Source organism: Dipodomys merriami, unplaced genomic scaffold, assembly GCF_024711535.1.
Source record: "Dipodomys merriami isolate MVZ:Mamm:240054 unplaced genomic scaffold, mDipMer1.0.p SCAF_17, whole genome shotgun sequence".
Lineage (NCBI taxonomy): Eukaryota > Metazoa > Chordata > Mammalia > Rodentia > Heteromyidae > Dipodomys > Dipodomys merriami.
This window is the reverse complement of record NW_027203048.1, coordinates 22571612-22591878: the sequence shown is the minus strand read 5'-3', so window position 1 is coordinate 22591878 and position 20267 is coordinate 22571612. Positions and strand designations below refer to the sequence as shown.

General features: G+C 37.0%; 1 protein-coding gene across 5 annotated transcripts in view; it reads right to left on the bottom strand.

Moving 5' to 3' along the window:
* Plekhh2 (pleckstrin homology, MyTH4 and FERM domain containing H2) overlaps positions 1–20267 on the bottom strand; it is a 109853-nt gene that overhangs the window by 31286 nt on the left and 58300 nt on the right. For all 5 annotated transcript variants that reach the window (XR_011372514.1, XM_070025492.1, XM_070025489.1 and 2 more), the window contains 8 exons: positions 18165–18323; positions 11962–12042; positions 8642–8821; positions 7476–7584; positions 5998–6110; positions 4921–5100; positions 2624–2721; positions 515–692 (listed from right to left, as the gene is read on the bottom strand). Coding sequence is in view for 4 of the 5 variants with exons in the window: in XM_070025492.1 (XP_069881593.1) it covers positions 515–692; positions 2624–2721; positions 4921–5100; positions 5998–6110; positions 7476–7584; positions 8642–8821; positions 11962–12042; positions 18165–18323 (1098 nt within the window). In the remaining variant the exon portion in view is untranslated. The remainder of the gene's footprint in view (positions 1–514; positions 693–2623; positions 2722–4920; positions 5101–5997; positions 6111–7475; positions 7585–8641; positions 8822–11961; positions 12043–18164; positions 18324–20267) is intronic.

Sequence of the window (20267 nt, the reverse complement as noted above, 5' to 3'; positions counted from 1 at the left end):
AAGACTTATTGTTAGTTTTGGAACATGTTTCCTTCAGTTAATCGGGGAGCATCCGTATCTGATTGCTGGAAGAATCTAAGCAAGTGTTCTCAGATAAGTGCTGAGATGGCAGATTTTAAAAGAGACTAAAACTGTACATACCCAATGTTAAGCAATGATTTCCTAACCTAACTAGTGGATTAGTGGGGAAAAAAGTCTGGTCAAAATGTTTTTGTTTTTGTCCATCGGAATCATAATGGCAGTGAAACCCATTCCCTTTTTTTGATCTAATATAGATTTGCTTTTAAACAGCAAAACTGTTTATAGGTGAGTTTAATCAGGGTTCATTGTATGCATGTATAGAAATGTCACAATGAAATCCCTTCCTTGTATAACTAATGTATGCTAATAAAAAAAATCTGTTCTGCTTGTATGTTTATCTCAGCAAGTTGCTAACTTAGCCATGTAGTCAGCCACTCTTCTTTATTACATATAGGTTAAACGTAGGAGCTGTATCTAAATGGATTTTACCCACCTGATATATCCCATTCATGAAGTGCACTGGTATGCTAAAGGGCAAAGAATGATGATAAGGGTTTCGAAGAAGTGTTGAAAGAATTTCCATTCTAGAGGGTCTTGCTTCACGATCACCGTTTTGTTGAGTTCTTTCTACACATCGCTGACAGTAAATAGCGTATTTCCCAAATTCTGTCCTGTTATATAAAATGTAGGATAAAAATCTCAGGATATATTTAATTAAGACAATCTAATTTATGCAATCATTTAGGAAGTTTCCCTTAGACATGGTTATAATCTTAGTAGTCAGGAGGCTGAGGAAGAGGCTTCTGTTTTGAGGATAGCCTGGACTACCTTCATAATTCTTGTCCAGTATGAATGACTTTATGAGAATCTGCTCAACAAAAAGTAAAAGCTTCCCTTCCTGTTTATAATGTTAGGATAATTTTGCCAGTTTTTCTTTTCTTTTTTCTTTTCCATTTTAATTAAGTAGTTTCACCAAGAGGTTTCAATTCTATAGGTCAGGTTATGAGTACAATGCATTTTGAGCAATTACCCTTTCTATCATTCTCCCTCCAATTATTTCTCTTTTTGAATGCTAGAATTAAGCTCCTTTCTTTTCCCTCCCTCCCTCCCTTTCTCTTTCTTCTTTCTTTCTTTCCTTTCTTTCTTTCCTTCATTCCTTCCCTTCCTTCTTTCCTTTCCTTCCCCTCCCTTCTTTCCTTTCCTTCTTTCCCTTCCTTTCTTTCTTCCTTCCTTCCTTTCTTCCTTCCTTTCTCTCTTTCTTTCTTTCTTTCTTTCTTTCTTTCTTTCTTTTTCTTTCTTTCTTCCTTCCTTTCTTACCTTTCTTTCTCTCTTTTTCTTCTTTCTTTCTCTCTTTCCTTTCTTTCTTCTTTCTCTCTTCTTTCTTCTTTCTCTCTTTCTTTCTTTCTTTTCTTTCTTTCTTTTCTTTCTTTCTTTCCTTTCTTTCTCATTGTGGGGCTTGAACTCAGAGCCAATGTGCTGCCCCTACTCTTTTTTCTCAAAGCTAGCACTCTACCACTTGGAGCTCTTCCTAAACTTCTTTATTTTTGTAACAAACATCCCTACAAAACTTTTTTTCATTATGTTATAATGTAGCAATATGTCGTATGTAGTTATATTAATACTAGCCATAGTAATAAACAATGTCATGAACAGATCTATTTCCCTTTCTATCCTCCAAAACATGCACATGTTAAAAATGATAAGATGTATATACAATTTGTTTTGTTTATAAAAGCTGATTGATAACACTTGTAAATATATTTTTATCTGAAAGTCTTCTAGACGTACCAAAGCTTGCCACCCCTGGTCTGAGGGCTCCACAATGACTGCAACTATAATTACTTGACTTTGATCATGGCATCCCCAGAATGAATTATGAGCTGCAGGATATTTTCCTATTGTTCCAAGTTGTTTTTGGTTGTATTCATCCCAAAGCCTGTTTTAGCAACCTAACAAACCTTTGGGGCCAGCGCTCCGTTGGTAAAGTGCATCGGGCGCATGGACAAAGCCCTGGGCTCCATCTTCAGCAGTACAGAGACATGCAAACAATCACCTAACAAGAATCCTTTGATGGAAAAATATAAACCCGCATAAGCCTTGTTAAAGGACTCTGGGTCCCATTCTAAGTAAACCTTCCAATAGCTAGATTTGAAATATCTTTTTCATAGAAATACATTCTGAAGTAATTAAAATGCATACAATTTTATAAAAGGATGAAGACAGGGAGAGTCTTCCACATGAAAGAATTCAATGTGGTTTTAAAAAAACCAATAAAATGGAAAACTAAGGAAACAAAATAGGTTCTTTTATTGAATGAGTGCCTGTTAATGCTGTCATCTTACTTGAAATGCAATAGACTTTTCACTTGAGAATGATCTTTGTCAGATTTCAAGCTTTTACTGTAGTCTTCCATAAGAGATTTAACAGAACAAAGAAATTTATTTTCCAAGTGCCCCATAAATGGTAACAAAAGGCTTCTTGTCCCAATATTTGTTTTACACATTCTTCTGAAAATGTACCTGGCAGGTTATTAAATACTTATGATTTATTGTAGACTTTCAGAGGTTACATAAACAGTTCGGTTGGCTAGTTTTCTGCACACCTGCAATCTGCGTTCTTCTTTAGATGGAGCCTGAGGAGCCACAGGAAAGGATGAAGGGGAAGGAAGAGGCCAACACACAGCGCCAAGAGCTGCCAGCCCTGGGCAAAGAGAAGCACTATGGGTTAGATACCATGCACAATAGACAGCCAAGTGGGGGAGGGTGCCTAACAGAGATTGTGAGAGCAATGGGTTGATGGATTGTGTCTCTTAATTAATCCAAATAGTTGCTTCTTCCACATGTACATTTATGCATCATAAAAAGCATAAAATGATTCACTTATTCAAATCCATGATCTATATAGCTATGTACTGAGGTACCAAAGCACTGTAGATTTAGTACTTCTTTTTAATATCACACTTAACGATTAGGGACATTACTCTTTTCCTTTATGTGTTTACCTCATTCATCAAATTATAAATAAATTTGAGAAAGATATATATAACCCAAACGCATATGTATGCGCACACACACACACACACACACACACACACACACACACACACACACACACACACACACACACACACACACACACACACACACGCACGGGCCAAGTTCTTAAAAGTATTCACAGAGGTTAACTTTAAGTTACAGGATTATATATGATCTTTATTTTTCTTTTGGTCTGTTTTACATTCTTTTCTATTTTTTAAAAAATGTGTTATTATAAACATGATGTACCAGAGGGACTACTGTTTCTTTTTTCCATTAAGCAAATATCACTTCAGTAATTCTTAAATTGCCATATAGAAAAGGAAGGGGAACAGGCTCTGTCCCTGCCCTTAAGAAGCCGATGGTCTAGTAGGAAACATTTAAATATTTGAACAGTAAATTATAGTAAAACAATAATACTCTATATTCATTTCTAAAAGTTTAACCAGTGGATGGAATGGCTAACTACAGTAGAGTCAAGAAAAGACCTACTGGCAAGATGATGCTTAGGCTGGGCTGTGAAGTCTAAAAGCAGGAAGTAGCTGGGTACTGGTGGCTCATGCTTGTAATCCTAGCTATGCAGGAGGCTGAGATCTGAGGTCTAAGATCTACCCAAGCAGAAAAGTCTGTGAGACTTTTTTTTAAAGTTTTTAAAAATTGTTTTTATTATAAAGGTAATGTACAGAAGGGTTATAGTTACAACTCTTATTCCCAACAAACTACTCAGAAAAAGCCAGAAGTGGCGTGGTGGCTCAAGTGGTAGAGTGCTAGCCTTAAGCACAAAGAGGCTCAGGGATAGCACCCAGGCCCTGAGTTCAAACCCCAGGACTGGCAAGCAAATAAATAAAAATAAAAGTAGGAAGGAAAAAGGGAATCTAAGTGACAGGAATAATGCCATGACAAGACAGAGAATATTGCAAAGGTCTGTATAAAGAAGATGGACAGTCCGTTCATTCATCGTTAAACAGGGAGAGTCCATTCATTTATTGTGTCCTAGATGCAAAAAGTGGAGAAAGAGGAGCCAGTGGATTGGCTCCACTGAGTTTAGCCTCAGAACCACTGTCTTGCATAGCCCCATTCCAAGGCATTGTGAAGGGCCCTATCAACTGTGCTCAGATGGTTATGCATTTTTAAATACACATCAAAGTAATGTATTCTGTGCTCCTTTTCTTATAGAGGATTTCCCAAATGGAGTAAGCTTTAAGCACCACAAATCTTAGATACAACTGAGAGTCTGAATCACTAGCATAAGAAATTTCCGTTTTATTCTATGGTTAACAGGGAGTCACACCAGAAGAAACCATTCACTACAAAGCAAACACAAATGACTACCAGTGAAAAATATATGCAATTACACTAATAATTAAAGAAATGAATCCCATAACATAGTGAAATACTACTGGATGGAACTTAAAATACTGTGTCTTGTTGAAGATATAAGAGAATTCTAGAATAGGATGAGAGGAATTCAGTAGATAAGACACAAGAGTCCAAGTTTGAAAGATGTCTAATGTAGAGATATTTATTACAGGACAAACAAATGGAAGAATCTAAATGTATAGTAATTGATATTAATGTCACCATTGATATTTAAAGATATGGGGTAGTGGTATTGTCCTATAGTTTAAAACTACAGTTTATAATGAAATCCCATAATATGAAAAACTATGAGTTTTCATAAATCCATAAACATGTATACATTTATATATAAACTTGTATATATACATATACACAAAAGGATATACATCAGAATATTAATAGCTATTTTTCCTTTCACTTTTTTTCTAAATGTCTGTACTGAATGTATATTATTCTTACAACCAAGAAAACAACATCACTTTAAACTGCATATAGCAATACATACCTGCAATGGTCCTGGTTGAGTCTGTGGCTGCCTCCGTCTTGTCTGTTTAATAAGTTGACAGCAAATTTCATTCTGTAGCTCAGGATGTGTGAGACAGACTTGCAAAGCACTCTGGGCTAGAGATATATGGTAATCAATTGCAGGAGAATCAACTGCTGCATTTATAAAAAGCTGGCAGGTCTGAATGGAACAAGAAAAGACATATTCAAGGTAAGAAATGATGCCACTTATTCCGTAAGAATTATATTGATTCTCTTTTTAGTGATAGTTTTTGTTTAAAATGAAATAAAAAGAAATGCTGTGATAACACAAAATGTAAGTATGAAGTAGTTATAAGTATGAAGTAGTTATGGTAATAGCAGATTGAAGTAGATTTCAGAGCAAGGAATTTGATCAGATATAAAAGGGTCAGGTTACCTAGAAGACATGACAGTCTGAAATAGTAATGTACTTAATAGCAGAGCTTTAAAATGCATGTTAATTTCAGCTAGTATGTGAGTCATTTTTGCCAATGCATTTTCATCCCAAAAGTTCAGTTTGGGTCTTTAAATTTTTTTTTTTGTCAATCATGGGCTTGATCTCTGGGCCTGAGCACTGTCCCTCAGTTCTTCAGCTCAAGGAGAGCACTCTACCACTTGAGCCACAGTGCCACTTCAATTTTCTGGTGGTTATTTGGAGATAAGAGTCTCATGGATGCCGGGTGCTGGTGGCTCACGCCTGTAATCCTAGCTACTCAGGAGGCTGAGATCTGAGAATCCCGGTTCAAAGCCAGCCCGGGCAGGAGAGACCGTGAGACTCCTATCTCCAATAAACCACCAGAAAAGCGGAAGTGGCACTGTAGCTCAAGTGGTAGAGCGCTCACCTTGAGCTGAAGAGCTGAAGGACAGTACCCAGGCCCAGAGTTCAAGCCCCACAACCAAAACCAAAACAAAAACAAAAGAAAACCTTGCATAATGTATTTCAATAAATTCCAAATTTAGAAAGCATAGTAAGTTCACCTAATTTAACTTCCATGGATTTTCTTAATAATCATCTTCATCAAGTTTGATTATTTTTGGAAAGAGATAGCAATTTTACCTTAAATAACTTAATAGCTTCTGTCTGTAGAGCTTCAGAAGGCAATGTGGTGAGAGGGGACAGGATTCCTTCTTTGCTGTGACACAAAGTGGGGTGTCGCCATATCTGGGAAGCTACCACAGAAGAACATAGATATGAACAAAAAACAATACACATGCTTTGGCCTCCCACTAGACTGACCCTTGGGAAATAATCTCTTTCACTTTTGGCTCACAACTGTCATCACATAGGCCAGGAAAAAACATTGGCAACTTTATTTTACTTCAGTTTTCAGTCCACTGAAATTTCTCCTTTTCTGTTCTACATGAAGTAAACAAAGAACCAGATCTCAGATTTTTAGGTTCCAACAAGTCTCCTGGGGCAAAGTCATATTTATTGATTAAATGTGCCAATAAGTGGTAACCTATGATCATATTTATTGATTAAATGTGCCAATGAGTGATGCTTTTACATGAAAAGGAGCTAGGGGAATGGCTTAGGGAGAAGCAAAATAGAAAGAAATATAAAGATAAAGAAGAATGCCAAGTCATTCCTAAAACCCACTTCTATAGGTTGGGGGTATAGCTCAGTGGTGGAGTAATTGCACAATATGTATGAGACCCTGGGTTCCATACCCAATACTATTAAACAAATTCTATACTGGACACTGCAAATAAGATGTGGCCTCTGTAAGTGTGTAAGACAAAGGATAAAAATCTAAACTGTTAATGGAAAACCTTAGCCACAAAATAATTTTATCCAGATGCTGACTGCTCATGCCTGTAACCTTGCTGATAGGAAATAGAGATTGAGAGGATTGTGGTTTGAGGCCAGCTTCAATAAGATGGTGTCAACAAGACACCATTGCAACAGAAAAGGCTAGGTATGGTAACGTGCACCCATCATCTCATTTAACGCAGGAAGCATAAATAAATAGTTCAGTCTTGCCCTAGGTAAATATAAATCTCTATCTCAAAAATAACCAGAGCAAAAAGGGCTGAAGGCATGGCTCGAATGGTAGAGAGCCTTCTTAGGAAGCAAGAAGTCCTGGGTTCTAATCCCAGTACTGCCAAAGAAAGAAGGGAGGAAAGAAAGAAAAGATTAATTTCAAATGCATAGCTACAACAGTTATAAAAGAGTTAAAAGGCAAAGTACATTGGGGTCTAATTTTGACACTGATTAAATTCCTTTTGTACAGCCAGCTGCAGAGCTGGACTGGGCTGGCTGAGGTTTCGTCATGTGATGAGGACTGCCAAGGAAGGGGGCACTCCCAGCACAGGGAACAATATGAGCAGGAGTGGAGGAGTGTGACAGGACATAGCACATTCAGTGAAGATGGTGCTCCTAGAGCCTGAGAACCCCGACCAATTGCAAGTAAAGCCCACGACAAGGAGGTATACAGCAAAGAAACAGAAATCCACAGTAAAAACTCCCTCACAGCCTAATGGGGTCAGGTCCCACAGCATAAACTGTAAGGCTGCAGATGCTTGTGAACTTACAAGGTTCCCCTTCTACGTTAAGCAATTTGCAAACCAGTTGTTCAAATTCAGATCCAACATTTATATTGTTACTTCCAGCTGCAACAGTCAGATGATAAAGCCAAGTATCCTTAAAAATTAGAACATATTGATCAAAATGTTAGCCAACATATATTTTTAAATAAGTTTTTTATTGTGAAAATACTGTACAGAGGGGTTACAGTTACATGAGCACGGTAATGAGTACATTCTTATCAAGCATTTTTGAGAACAACTTAAAAAATAGTTAAAGAAAACTTTCGTGTTTTACATTAAGCAAGGATTTATCTAGTAAAGTAGGATAAAGTAAGGAGAAATTAAAAGAAAAAAAGGAAAAGGAAAGCACTTCCTGATTCACACGCAGAAAGGAGCAGAGAGGATGAAAATGGCAGCTCTGACCCAGGGTACAATATCTGAACTAGGAGATTACAGCTTGAACTCAGTAAAAAAAACCTTGAGACAGAAAAGAAACAACATTCTTTAATTTTTAAATAATAACTAAAAGCTATTTTATCAAACATCTGAGTTGAATTAAACCTATGTTTACTACTACGTAAAGATTAAAGATTAAAAAGATTTGTAATACATTTTGAAATTGGATGTGTGTGTGTGTGTGTGTGTGTGTGTGTGTGTGTGTGTGTGTGTGTGTGTAAAACATTTAAGGAGGCCTTGTGTTCTCTTTCTCAAGTAACCACATTTATTTTTTTTTTTTTTTTTTTTTTTTTTTTTTTTTTTTTTTTTTTTTTTTTTTGTCGGTCGTGGGGCTTGAACTCTGGGCCTGGGCGCTGTCCCTCAGCTCTTCAGCTCAAGGCGAGCGCTCTACCACTTGAGCTACAGCACCACTTCCGGTTTTCTGGTGGTTTTATTGGAGATAGGAGTCTCACGGTCTCTCCTGCCCGGGCTGGCTTTGAACCATGATCCTCAGATCTCAGCCTCCTGAGTAGCTAGGATTACAGGCGTGAGCCACCAGCGCCCGGCAAGTAACCACATTTAAATAAGCCTCATTTCAAGGTAAGTACAGAATCTGTGAAAACAGCTAAGAATCTTTGGTAAAATTCTTGTTTCTATAAAAGTAATTTTACAACTATTACCATACTTGAGTAGTATTAGTCTGCATCATTTAAATCAACCAGGAAGTCTCTAAATACCTTTTCATGTTTGGATCCAATTAGGAGGTAAGTAGGACCTAGGTCTTTGGGGTGGATAACGATGGTGTAATGAGTGGATAACAAACTACGTCCACTGGCTTCATAATCTTCATCTGAATCACAGGACCTGTCCACCTCTTCAACTTTCGCCTCCCAGAGTTTGATCTGACCTAAAGGAAACTGAAGTATAGGTTAGTAATTGTAAGGGAGGCACTTTCTAGGTATTTTCCTATTGAAAAAATTTCATGCTCCTTCACATCTTTATCCTTAAAAAGCATAACTCTTAAAAAATTGAATATCTAGAGGTTATCTTTATTAGATTATCTATTTGGTACAAATGTAATTGCAATAATAAAAGACCTGATTGTAATATGAAAGAATAATATAAATCTTAGACCTTTAATTAGATTATCTATTTGGTACAAATGTAATTGCAATAATAAAAGACCTGATTGTAATATGAAAGAATAATATAAATCTTAGACCTTTAATCTTTTAAGGATAAAGACACCAGTGGTTCAGATTATTCACATTATGGACTAAAATGACCTATTTGTTAAACAAGTAACTAGCAATAATTCAGTTAAAACATTCAGTTGACTTGTTATTGTTCTCATAGAATTGATTGATAATTTGACTGAGCTAGTGATCAAAAGGAAAAGTAAAGACATGGTCTCAATAATGTCAGTAAAGCAATAATAAGAGTAGACAGCTGGTACAAACACTATTACCCAGGCTCCAGTTAATAAGTAGTGTTTTAAGGATATTTAAAAAAACCTAACACACCCTAATACAATGTATTATAATGTGATGGATTTCTCCCATCTTAATTTAACGGTGGAAAACCTAAATTGATTTACATTCAATTTTAACCTTTTACTGACAAAACAAATATATCTTCCATGCTAGGTATTTTGCATATCTGTTTTAAAACTTTGTCTTTAATAAAGTATATTTATTTCAGGAAAATACACAGTATGCTTCAGATTTAGAACCTGTAAAAATTATCTGGTCAGATTTGCAACTGCAACTCTTTGAAAAAGTCCATTCTGACCACAAAGATATTTACCATGACAGATTTCATATTGGGCTCCAGGAGACAGTGCTTGCACTATTTCCATTTACACTCTGTCTGGGTGATCTCAATTCAACGAATGGCTTTAATCTCCACATACGTTAGCTACACCCAAATACCAAACTCCAGTATCATGATCTGTATGTAGATATATAACAGCATCTCAAGCTTACATTGGCAAATCTACCTTGACAACCTGCTCCGATCAAAGTTGTCAATAACTAGAGTTTTTCAAGTGTGTAAGTCAAAAACTTTGTCATCATCCCTGACCTTTTGCTTTCACTCATATGCTACCTTGAAGGGTTAAAGTCTTGAGGCAGTGACCATTTGTTGCTTGTTTATGTCAGCTAGCAGAGCAACACGTGGTGGTAATCCAAACACCTGGTTGTGTGCCTTTATAAGCCCTGCAAATCCTTAGCTCCTGGCTCTCCTGTTAGGCTCCGTTGTGTCGGAGTGTAGGATGAGGCCCGAGCTGCAGCCCGTCTAAATAAAACCTTGCTTTTGCATTTCAGAACGTCTGACTCTCGGTGGTCTTCTTGGTGGGGTCCTGCGACTTGTGCACAACCTTTGTAGCTGATAAGCCCTGACGTCCCAGAGTCTAAGACTACATCCAGAGTCTGGTCCCTTCTTTGGACTCCATTGCCACTACCTAGTCACAATCATCTTTCACCTGGATGACTACCATAGCCTTTTGCCTACTCTCTTCCTTGTCCTCTCCAGTCTATTCTAAATGGAAACTGTGGAATTACTGTTAGACATGTTAAAATCATTTCCCTGTTCTTCTCAAAACCCTCCAATGGCTTCCCATCTCATCATAAAAGCTTGGGGGCAGGCGGGGGGGGGGGGCGCGGAGGAGAAACACGCTTACGATACCTAAAAGGATTGTTTTGAACTAAATGCTTTAAAAAATAAAAAGGGGCACTCTGACCCTGCACTTTTTTCTTCTCCAAAGCAAGAAATAAATTCCCATATGGAAGTTATCTTCACTATAACAGAAGGAAAACAACATTCTTATCATCAAGGTCAGGAACTTGAAGCCAAGGGAAGCTTATAAAAACATTTCTTGTTAAACTATCTCTTGCCTTGCTAGTCTCTTCTCCCCCTAGCTAGCTTTCTAGTCTAAGTTTGTTTGCCTTGCCATGTTTTTCCAATTAACTACTCTTTGTTCAAATCCTAGTGCTGCCAAAAAAAGGAAAACGAAGGAAGGAAGGAAGGAAGGAAGGAAGGCAGGGAAGAAAGAAAGAAAGAAAGAAAGGAAGGAAGGAAGGAAGGAAGGAAGGAAGGAAGCTAGGAAAGGAAGAGTGGGAGGAAGGGAGGGAGAAGGAAGGAAGGAAGGAAAGAAGGGAGGGAGGGAGGGAAGAGAAGAGAGGAAGAGAGGGAGGGAGGGAAAGACAAAGAAAGAAAATAGAAAAATGAAAATCTATCCTTCTGAAGCTTTTGTGTTCATATTAGTGTTTCTCGTAAAGATACTCATTTTGTTCATCTTCAAAACCAATCAGAAAGTTTTGAAATAAGAAAAAAGACACCAATCTAGGTTCCAAGATTGTTTTAGAAATGTTTACACACCAAGTGTTTTATGTGTACATATACATATGTGTGTACATGTATGTAGACCTATACTGACTTACCTGTATTCTCAATAACATCCCATAATTATAATTGGTTCCTATTATTATTCTAGATCCTGTCTTGTTTTTTTCTATAATCAACACTATTCATTTTTCTGGTGAATGTTTGTAATTCCAGCACTCAGGATCACCTGTGGCAGGAAGATCACCTAGCCTAGGATATTATTTTTTTAAGGTTATAATAGGACAATTGATAGACAGGGTAAGATTGGATTCTTCTAATACACAATTTTATGCTCCCCAGGACTTTTTAACTAGTTTGTCATGCACTTCTTTCAACCTCATCTAGTCTGCCAGAACATGGGAAAACAATAAAAAGTGATAGCTGGGAGAGAGGTATAAGATGTTTAGGTTTTAGAAGATGAAACAATTAAAAGTTACTAAGGCTTCTAGATGCAGTAATTAGAAGTTACTAACCAAATTCTGTTATCATCCTTGCCTAAAATTAAGAATCAAGACCCTTGGAGATGATAGTATGCAGTTACTTTAGTAATAAATTTAACACTACATTTCATCCTCATCAAATATTCTAAAGTTTTACTGAGCAATAGAAGAGTAAAAGGGAGAACTTTAAAGCAAAAAATCCTCCAAAGAGCATATTAAAAATATATACATACCTTTTCTTCTTGACTACGAAAATAATATAATGTCTTTCCAACAAGTGTACACCAGACTCTCTTGGAGTAGCCATGTTTTACCTGAAATCATATTTCAGTGAATCACAAAGTATCCCAGAGCTCTGTAAACTTACAGCAGAACTGAAGACATTCCATTTGAGCTTCTATTGGGTATCCAGTTTGCCCAGATAAGCATATTCCTAGTGGATTATCCAAATGTTATGTGAAATTTGTTTGCACGCTATTTATTTTAGAGCTCGCCATTCAACATTTAACAGAGCTTCTTAGGTGTCATGTACTATGCCTAGGACTATGATTTAAAGATGGTTTTAAGAAAAGGTAATGATTCCATAATTGAGACTACTCCTTAGTTGCTAAAGTTTCACAGATTTCCAGTAACCCAGTGGCTCCCTTGGTTAGCAGCCTATTGTTAAAACTAAGATTAAAGCTAAAAGGATTCCCGTGACTTCCCAAGTGTGAAAGCTTCATTCATTCGAGACATTTGATACCTTCTCCAGAAGGAATCATACAAAATAATACAATACTATTAAAAGCTGGAGTGCTTATTCTAGATCAGACACTATGCACTAGGTGTCTGAGACAATTTAAAACTTAGCTCTTGGTTTTGAATGGCCAGCAGTTGATCTAAGTCCTGGGAAAACAACCATGGGCTAGCCACCCCCTCCTAGTTGGCTGTGGTGGTATACCCGAAAAGGGGGAGGAAGGAAAGGTACAGGCCTCTTCTGATGGGGCTCAGCCTTGTAAGGATGATAGATAATTAAGTCAGTAGAAAGCTATATAACTTTGTCAAGAAACACACAGTATTTCCTTATAATGCTTTTTTCTGGGAGATATTTTCCAAAAATGTATTTGAGTATTATAGGCTTATTACCATTTGGTGGCTTTATGAAGTCCCTTACTGCAAGTTCATTAACCAATCTGCTCTAATCACTGCCCTTGTATAGGCATCAGAGATCTTTACCAGGCAGTCCCTACCATATTCTCCATCCTAGAGAACCTTCAAAACCTCTAATTCCTACCAATGGTAAGACTCCTGCCCCAGCACGTAATATTCATGCTTGAGTTTGCTTTGTATCCCACTTCCCTGGGAGTGGTTCTGCCAACAAAGCTCTGCCAACTTCTGCCTCAAGGGTAATCCTCTGCTGCGGTGTAAGACTAGTTCTGTCCAACAGTCCTATAAACCAAGATACTGCCCAGTAAAACCAATTCTGTTGACATACTTGCCTGCAATGATAAGAAGTAAGGAGAAACAACAAGTAGGAAAGAAGAGGAAGTTTGGGAGAGGTGGAGAGGTTGTTACCATTTAAAATGTGGTGGTCCCTGGTGGGTGCTGGTGGCTTGTGCATGTAATCTTAGCTACTCAAGAGGCTGAGATCTGAAGATCGCGGTTTGAAGCCAGTATGGGCAGAAAAGCCCCCATGAGACTCTTATCTCAAATTAACTACTCAAAAACTGGAAGTAGTGTTATGGTTTAAGTGGTAGAGTGCTAGCCTTGAGCACAAAGAGGCTCAGGGAGAGTGCCCAGGCCCTGAGTTCAAGCCCCACAACGGACAAAGATAAATAAAATAAAATATACGGGGGGCTGGGAAGGTGGCTCAGTGGTAGAGTACTTGCCTTGCATGCTAAAGGCCCTGGGTTCGATTCCTGAGCCCCACATAAGCAAAAAGAAAAAAAGCCAGAAGTGGCGCTGTGGCTCAAGTGGTAGAGTGCTAGCCTTGAGCTGAAGAGCTGAGGGACAGCGCCCAGGCCCAGAGTTCAGGCCCCACGACCGGACCCAAAAATAAAATAAAATAAAATATATGGTAGTCCCAATGGAGAGTAAGAATAGAGCATGATTTGAGGGAAAAGCAGGTGGGTCTGGGATCTGAGAGATGATGCCTGAAGAATCTCAGGAACAGTGAGTGCAGCTGAGTGTCTGAGGCTGAAGGAGGGAGGGAAGAGGTGTTGGGCAAGGGATGAAGATCTGTAGGATCTCAGAGGGCCTTGTAATGGCTTATATTTAAATGAACTATTCTTACAGTCATTCACTGAAGAATGCAAATGATTGCTTCCAAAGATTTTACATCAAGCAAGTCACTACAGTAGAAAAGTCTAGGACCGAGGCTTAAGTTCAAGTTCCACCACATGTATGGACATCTTCTGGGAACTGACTTTTCTTTTGGGAGCTTTTTCTTTTGGGAGTCGTGGAGTTTGAACTCTGGGCCTGGGTGCTGTCCCAAGGTGAGTACTCTACCACTTGAGCCACAGTGCCACTTTTGGTTCTCTGGTGGTTTATTGGAGATAAGAGTCTCCTTCCCGGGGAAGGTGGGGGAGGAGAAGGATTGGGATTGGGGGGAAGGGGGGAGGCTGGGAAGGGATGTGAAGGGTAAACAAAAGGAGGAGGCTGCAATGCTTGGTAAGAAATGTACGCATTATCCTGCCCATGTAATTGTAACCCCTCTGTACAGTATGTTCACAAATAAAATAAAAAAAAAATAAAAAAAAAATAAAAAATAAAGAGTCTCCTTCCCCAGGTTGGCTTTGAACCGTGATCAGATCTCAGCCTCCTAAGCAGCTAGGATTACAGGAGTACGCCACCTGGCCCAGCTCTGACTTAACTTTTCACTGTCTTTAACATAACATGGGACTATTGGCCACTTCACTGGGCTGTTGTGATGATCAAACAAAACAATGTAAATAAAGGGTAATAGAATTTAGACCATAAATATTTTCTTCTTTACTATGCATAAGAAGTAAAACACATGTTTTCCTTTAAACCCACAAACCCAGGCTGCCTTTGGGCTTTCTAAGCTATGGTTTAAACAAATAACTCCACTACTAATAGTTTGATGGATTTTCCTCCTTGAGGAAAACAAAATAAAACAAAACAAAAAATTTGTTTCACTTGGCAAGAGTTGTTTCAACTTAATTAAATTTGGAAACATATATTTATAGGCAAATATCCTGGCACTTTTAAATAGAGTTATGCAAGGGGTTTTGTTTTATTTTCTTCCTTCTTTAAACAACTCCAGAAAGAGTCTCCTAAGAATTAGAATTCAATGCATCTAGCTAAAAGATTGTGTACTTTTGCAATTCTTTATTTTGAAAATAGAACAATGATTACTTTTGAAGCACTGTAAATAAATGAAGACTTTTGCCATGAACTCACTGAAAAAGCTGTGTTTTATAAATACAGTCTGTAGGATTTCTCTGACTTTAATGTGAAAACATTTTATAGTAAGACCTAATATTCTAATCCCTATGAAGAGTTAAAAAACAATCTCAACAAAGACACAATGCCTGTGTACATCTGATCATGTATAATAAAATTTATCAAAATGAACTCCAAGAAATGAAAATGAAAAAAAGAGACAATCTCAAGGCTTTAATAAACTAAATTACTGAATGAATCTTTATTTATGTTCTTCCAAAAAAAGATACTTCATACCAGTACTGTTTAAATTTTCAAGAACAACAGCCTATTACACCCCAGTGAGCCTTTTTCTACACATGGAACACAATTCCCAAGTCCTTTCCTTCCCTGAATTCTCCATCACAAATCACCAGTCTTGCTGACTCCACTATCAAGTAGTGGATGTGCCAGGTATTCTTCAAACAAAATTACCTAATTAAGAAAAATTCACTTAAGTGCTCTCAATACCCTGTAAGGTTGGCACTATTATCCCCATTTCACAACTAAGGACATTAAGGTACAAAAAGCCTGTAAATGATCTACTCAAGGTCACATAAGTGGCAAGTCAAGAGCCAGGACTTGGGCCCAACTAGTCTGGTTCCCAAGCTCCTGGCCTGTCCTCTTTGCCATATCCTTTTTAATATTCTCTCTCTTCCTTTCTAGTAACCTTTGCTTCCCTTCATTTCTGCCAGGCATCCTCATAGTAAGACCCTTTCTTTCTGTTCCCTCTGGGAACTGCTCCACTCCAGCTCATTACATTCTACTTACTTCTCCTCCCACTTGCCTTTCTCTTATTCACACCATTGCCATTCTTTGATCTCATTAAGTCCCCATATCCTCCCATTTTATTGTAGTTTTTGAATATCTTGCTTCAGGGCCCAGGATTAATTTGCATTCCTGTAACTGACAGTCCCAATAGCTGAGATAATTTGAAACTAATAACCTTTATAAAAGGAAAAGAAGGGGTTGGTAAAGCGCCAGCCAATAAGCAAAAGCATCAGATACTGAGTTCAAGTCCTAGTCTTGAACAAAAAAGGGAAAAGATACTTATGTTCAATAAATGTCTACAAAATAATAGTCTTAAAATATGTCAATTTTCATTCTAAAATATCAGAAGAAATGAAACAAAAATATAATAAAATCACATAGAATAATAATCTACCTTGGCATATATTCCATTCAGACACTTTTCTATGAATACATATGACAAAAAGGAATAATAATGTCCTGCTGCACTGTACTTATTAACAACGCAGCATAATACATAGCATGAAATATTCTTATAACATTCAATAGGCAAAACAAAGTATGATATGATTACAGAAACATATATTTAAGCTATTCCCTACCCTATACATAAGTTGTCAGGGAGGATGTGGCTATGACAATTTTTCTTTATTATAAACCATGGTCTTTCTAGGATAATAAAAATTTACTATATCTTAACATAGTGTCAAGTGAATATTTTCCAAAATTTATTAATTTCTACACTTTAAATCTGTGTTTTTCAGAGTATATTGATTACGGTTCATTTATAAAGACAGAAAAAAATTAAAAATAAATATCATTATTACTTCTTAAATCTTTTGCAAATTAAGCCACTTTCTAAGGATTTATTTCTTAAACTGAGATTGCCTGATCAAATCATATATGTCTTAATTATTTAATATTCATTCCATTTAAGGACCTTGCCAAACTGTTTTCCAAAGTATTATTCTCGCCAGCAGATATATCTTAGTGTTTGTCAATATTGGGTTTCAACATTTAAAAAAATGTTTTTACATTCACTGCATTAAAAAAAATGATCTTCATCACTTCAGTTTGTGCTTTAAAAATGATGCGTGATACTATTCACAGTAGCACAAACATGGAAACAACCCAGATAACCCATAATAGATGAGTGGATCCAAAAACTGTGATACTTACATGCAAAGGAATTTTACACAGTCATTAGAATAAAATAATGACATTTGCAGGGAAATGGAGGGAACTAGAACAAATCATGTTAAGTGAAATAAGCCAAGATCAGAGAGACACATGGCACATGTTCTCCCTGATATGCAGAAGTTAGATCTATGCACTGGGATATGACAATTACACAGGAGTCTAGATACTCACATACAGTAAGACCAAAAGAGGATAATCTTAAAGAGAATCACAAAGGTGCAATACCCAAACACTTCTCTTCATATGTATATAAAATAATATACATACTGAAATGAACTCCAAAAATATGGAAACAAAGGACCTTTTTCTTAATTTGTTTTTTATTTTTCTGATGACTCTGTATTCTTTACCTTATATATGGTGTATTCACCTGCTCATCTGTGGGAGGTTAGGGGAGGACACAGAAGCAGAGGGAAAAGGGTGAAAAAGTACAGCAGTGGAGTGCATTGGCTGCAAGGACACTGATGAAAGTGAACTATGCAAAAGTGAACAGATGACAGTATGCAACATGAAATGCACTTATGACCTGATGTGTGTAAATGTGTATCACCTCTAAAACAATAATAAAGTAAATTAGACAAAATTATTAAAGATAGTAAAATCTTTTCCCTTACACTTACTGGTCTTCTTATCGCTACCTACTTCTTTCCTACTATGTCATGGGTCTTTCCTCCCTTCTGGTACTCATTCTTCTTTCCTTTTTACCAAAAAAAATTACATATCATGGATATTAAGTGTTTTTCATACTTTTCGTCTGTGTAGTTTTTGTCTTGGGCATCTTATTTGAACATCCTTCCCTACATTTCCCTATCTTTCCTGACATCCACTTTCCTAATGGCTGTGTAAAATTCCTTTGCATATAAGTATCACAGTTTTTGGATCCACTCATCTATTGTGGGTTATCTGGGTTGTTTTCATGTTTTTGCTACTGTGAATAGTATCATGAATCATTTTTAAAGCACAAACTGAAGTGGTGAAGATCATTTTTTAAAATGCAGTGAACACTAAGACATCCACTTTTCAGGTTACCAATGATGCAGTTGCTATACACACAAGCTCCTACCTTAGTAAGCAATCCCTTCATTGTTGGTTTTCCCTCAGGCTGCAGGCAAAGTGGGTTAGCAGCTTGTACTCGAAGAACATTCTGTAACACTTTAATCCATTCATCCAATATATTGGGAGAATCAGCAGCCAGATAGTATGTGTGTTTTTCAGTGGTCAGCTAAAATGTAATAAGAAAGCAAGAGGAAAAGCAATTGTGAACATGTAGGGTTATTAGTACTGCTGTGTCCATTCTTTAACCAACACTGCTTAACATGGATGCAAATATGCTAACTATTGAATTCTAGTTCTTAATAAATCAGTCCCTAATAATTTATAATACTTTAATAACTTTGTGAGAATTGTATTTTTTTGTTTCAGTTTACTTTTCACATTTGTCATAATATAAATTTTGGGGTAGTGATTTTACAACTTGAATCATCACATTTTCTTTTTCACCCTTTAATGTGCCATTAAGTAGTTGTTGAATTGAAGAGTTGAATGACTGGAAGATACAATGAAATAGTACAATTTTAGCAAATGAAGAGGAGTTTCTTTATAGAAATGAGGAAATGAACTATAAACAAAATGAGGAGACCTTGCACAAAGATGAATAATTCTTGGAACTAACATGTGACCAGCTATTGTGAACCCAAATATTTCTAGTGTCAAATTAATCACACAGCTAATTTCCCAAATAAATCAGAAGCATACAAATAATTCTTAAGAGCCATGCTCTAAGACAAAGTTTCCCGATTCCCGCTTTGAGTTCTCAGTCCACTAAAAACATTGATCATGTACCTTTCTGGCAAATGTTGTCTTCCACCCTCCAAAGAAGCAAGATGATAAGAAAATGATAGTTATTAGAACATTTCAGAAATAAAGTGAATTTACATGAAATATATCAGAATATCTCTCAACAACTTGCTTTAAATGAACAGGTTTCAGGCAAAACTAGCCTTATGGGCAAATTGGGCAGCTACTACTTCTCTGCTGTGATTTGGCAGGACAACCTCTCTGCCCACCAATAGCTCTTCCACTTAGGTATAAACACTTACAGTTCATAGAAGAACTGCCATTTAGCTGGGTACACCTATAATGGTAGCTACTCAGGAAGCTGAGATCTGAGGATTGAGGTTTGAAGCCAGACTAGAAAAGTCTATGAGATTCTTATCTCAAGGTAACCAGGAAAATATCCACAGTGGTGCATGGCTCAATTGGTAAAACACCAGTGTTAAGTGAAAAAGCCAAGTGAGAGTAGAAGGCCCTGAGTTCAAGCCCCAATACTGGCACACTCACACTTGTGCATGCACACACACACACACACACACACACACACACACACACACACACACACACAGAGCTGTCATTTGTTGGATTCTGTATTAAAATACAAATAATCTTGAATTTAGTTATATATTGCTAACATCTTACTGGGAATTTATTTATTAGATAACCCTCTAAAATGGCCTGTCATTTTGAGAGCTCAGATTATATTTGGGGAAAGAAAAGTATAAGGGTTTTAGAAAAGGTAAAGAAAGTTAATGGAATTATCCAACATAAACTTACTTTATTTTATAGTTTTAACTAAATAGTCTTGGAATGTTTCATTTGAGGATCAGATTCATTACAAACTGAAGAAAGAAATATGGAGTCATTCAATCTCCTTCCATTAGCTTGGATAATAAAATATAATTGATTGGGGGGGAAAGAAGGGTAGGGGATAAAGAAGGGGTAACAATGCTCAATAGGAAATGTACTCATTACCTTACTCATGTAACTGTAACCCCTCTGTATGGTATCTTTACAATAATATATATGTATATAGATATTAAATAAATAAAAAAATAATTAATTGGGATTTTTTCCCCCTTTGGTGCCAGTCCTGGTCCTCAAACTCAGAATCTGGGCACTGCCCCTGAGCTTTTTGGCTCAAGGTTAGCAACAGGTCCACTTCTGAATTTTGGGTGGTTACTTGGAGATAAGAGTCTCACAAACTTTACTGCCCAAGCTGGTTTCAAACTACAATCCTCAAATTTCAGCATCTTGAGTAGCTAGGATTATAGTCATGAGCCACTGATGCCTGGCATGAGATGTTTTTAATGATAACAAAAAAATAAAAACA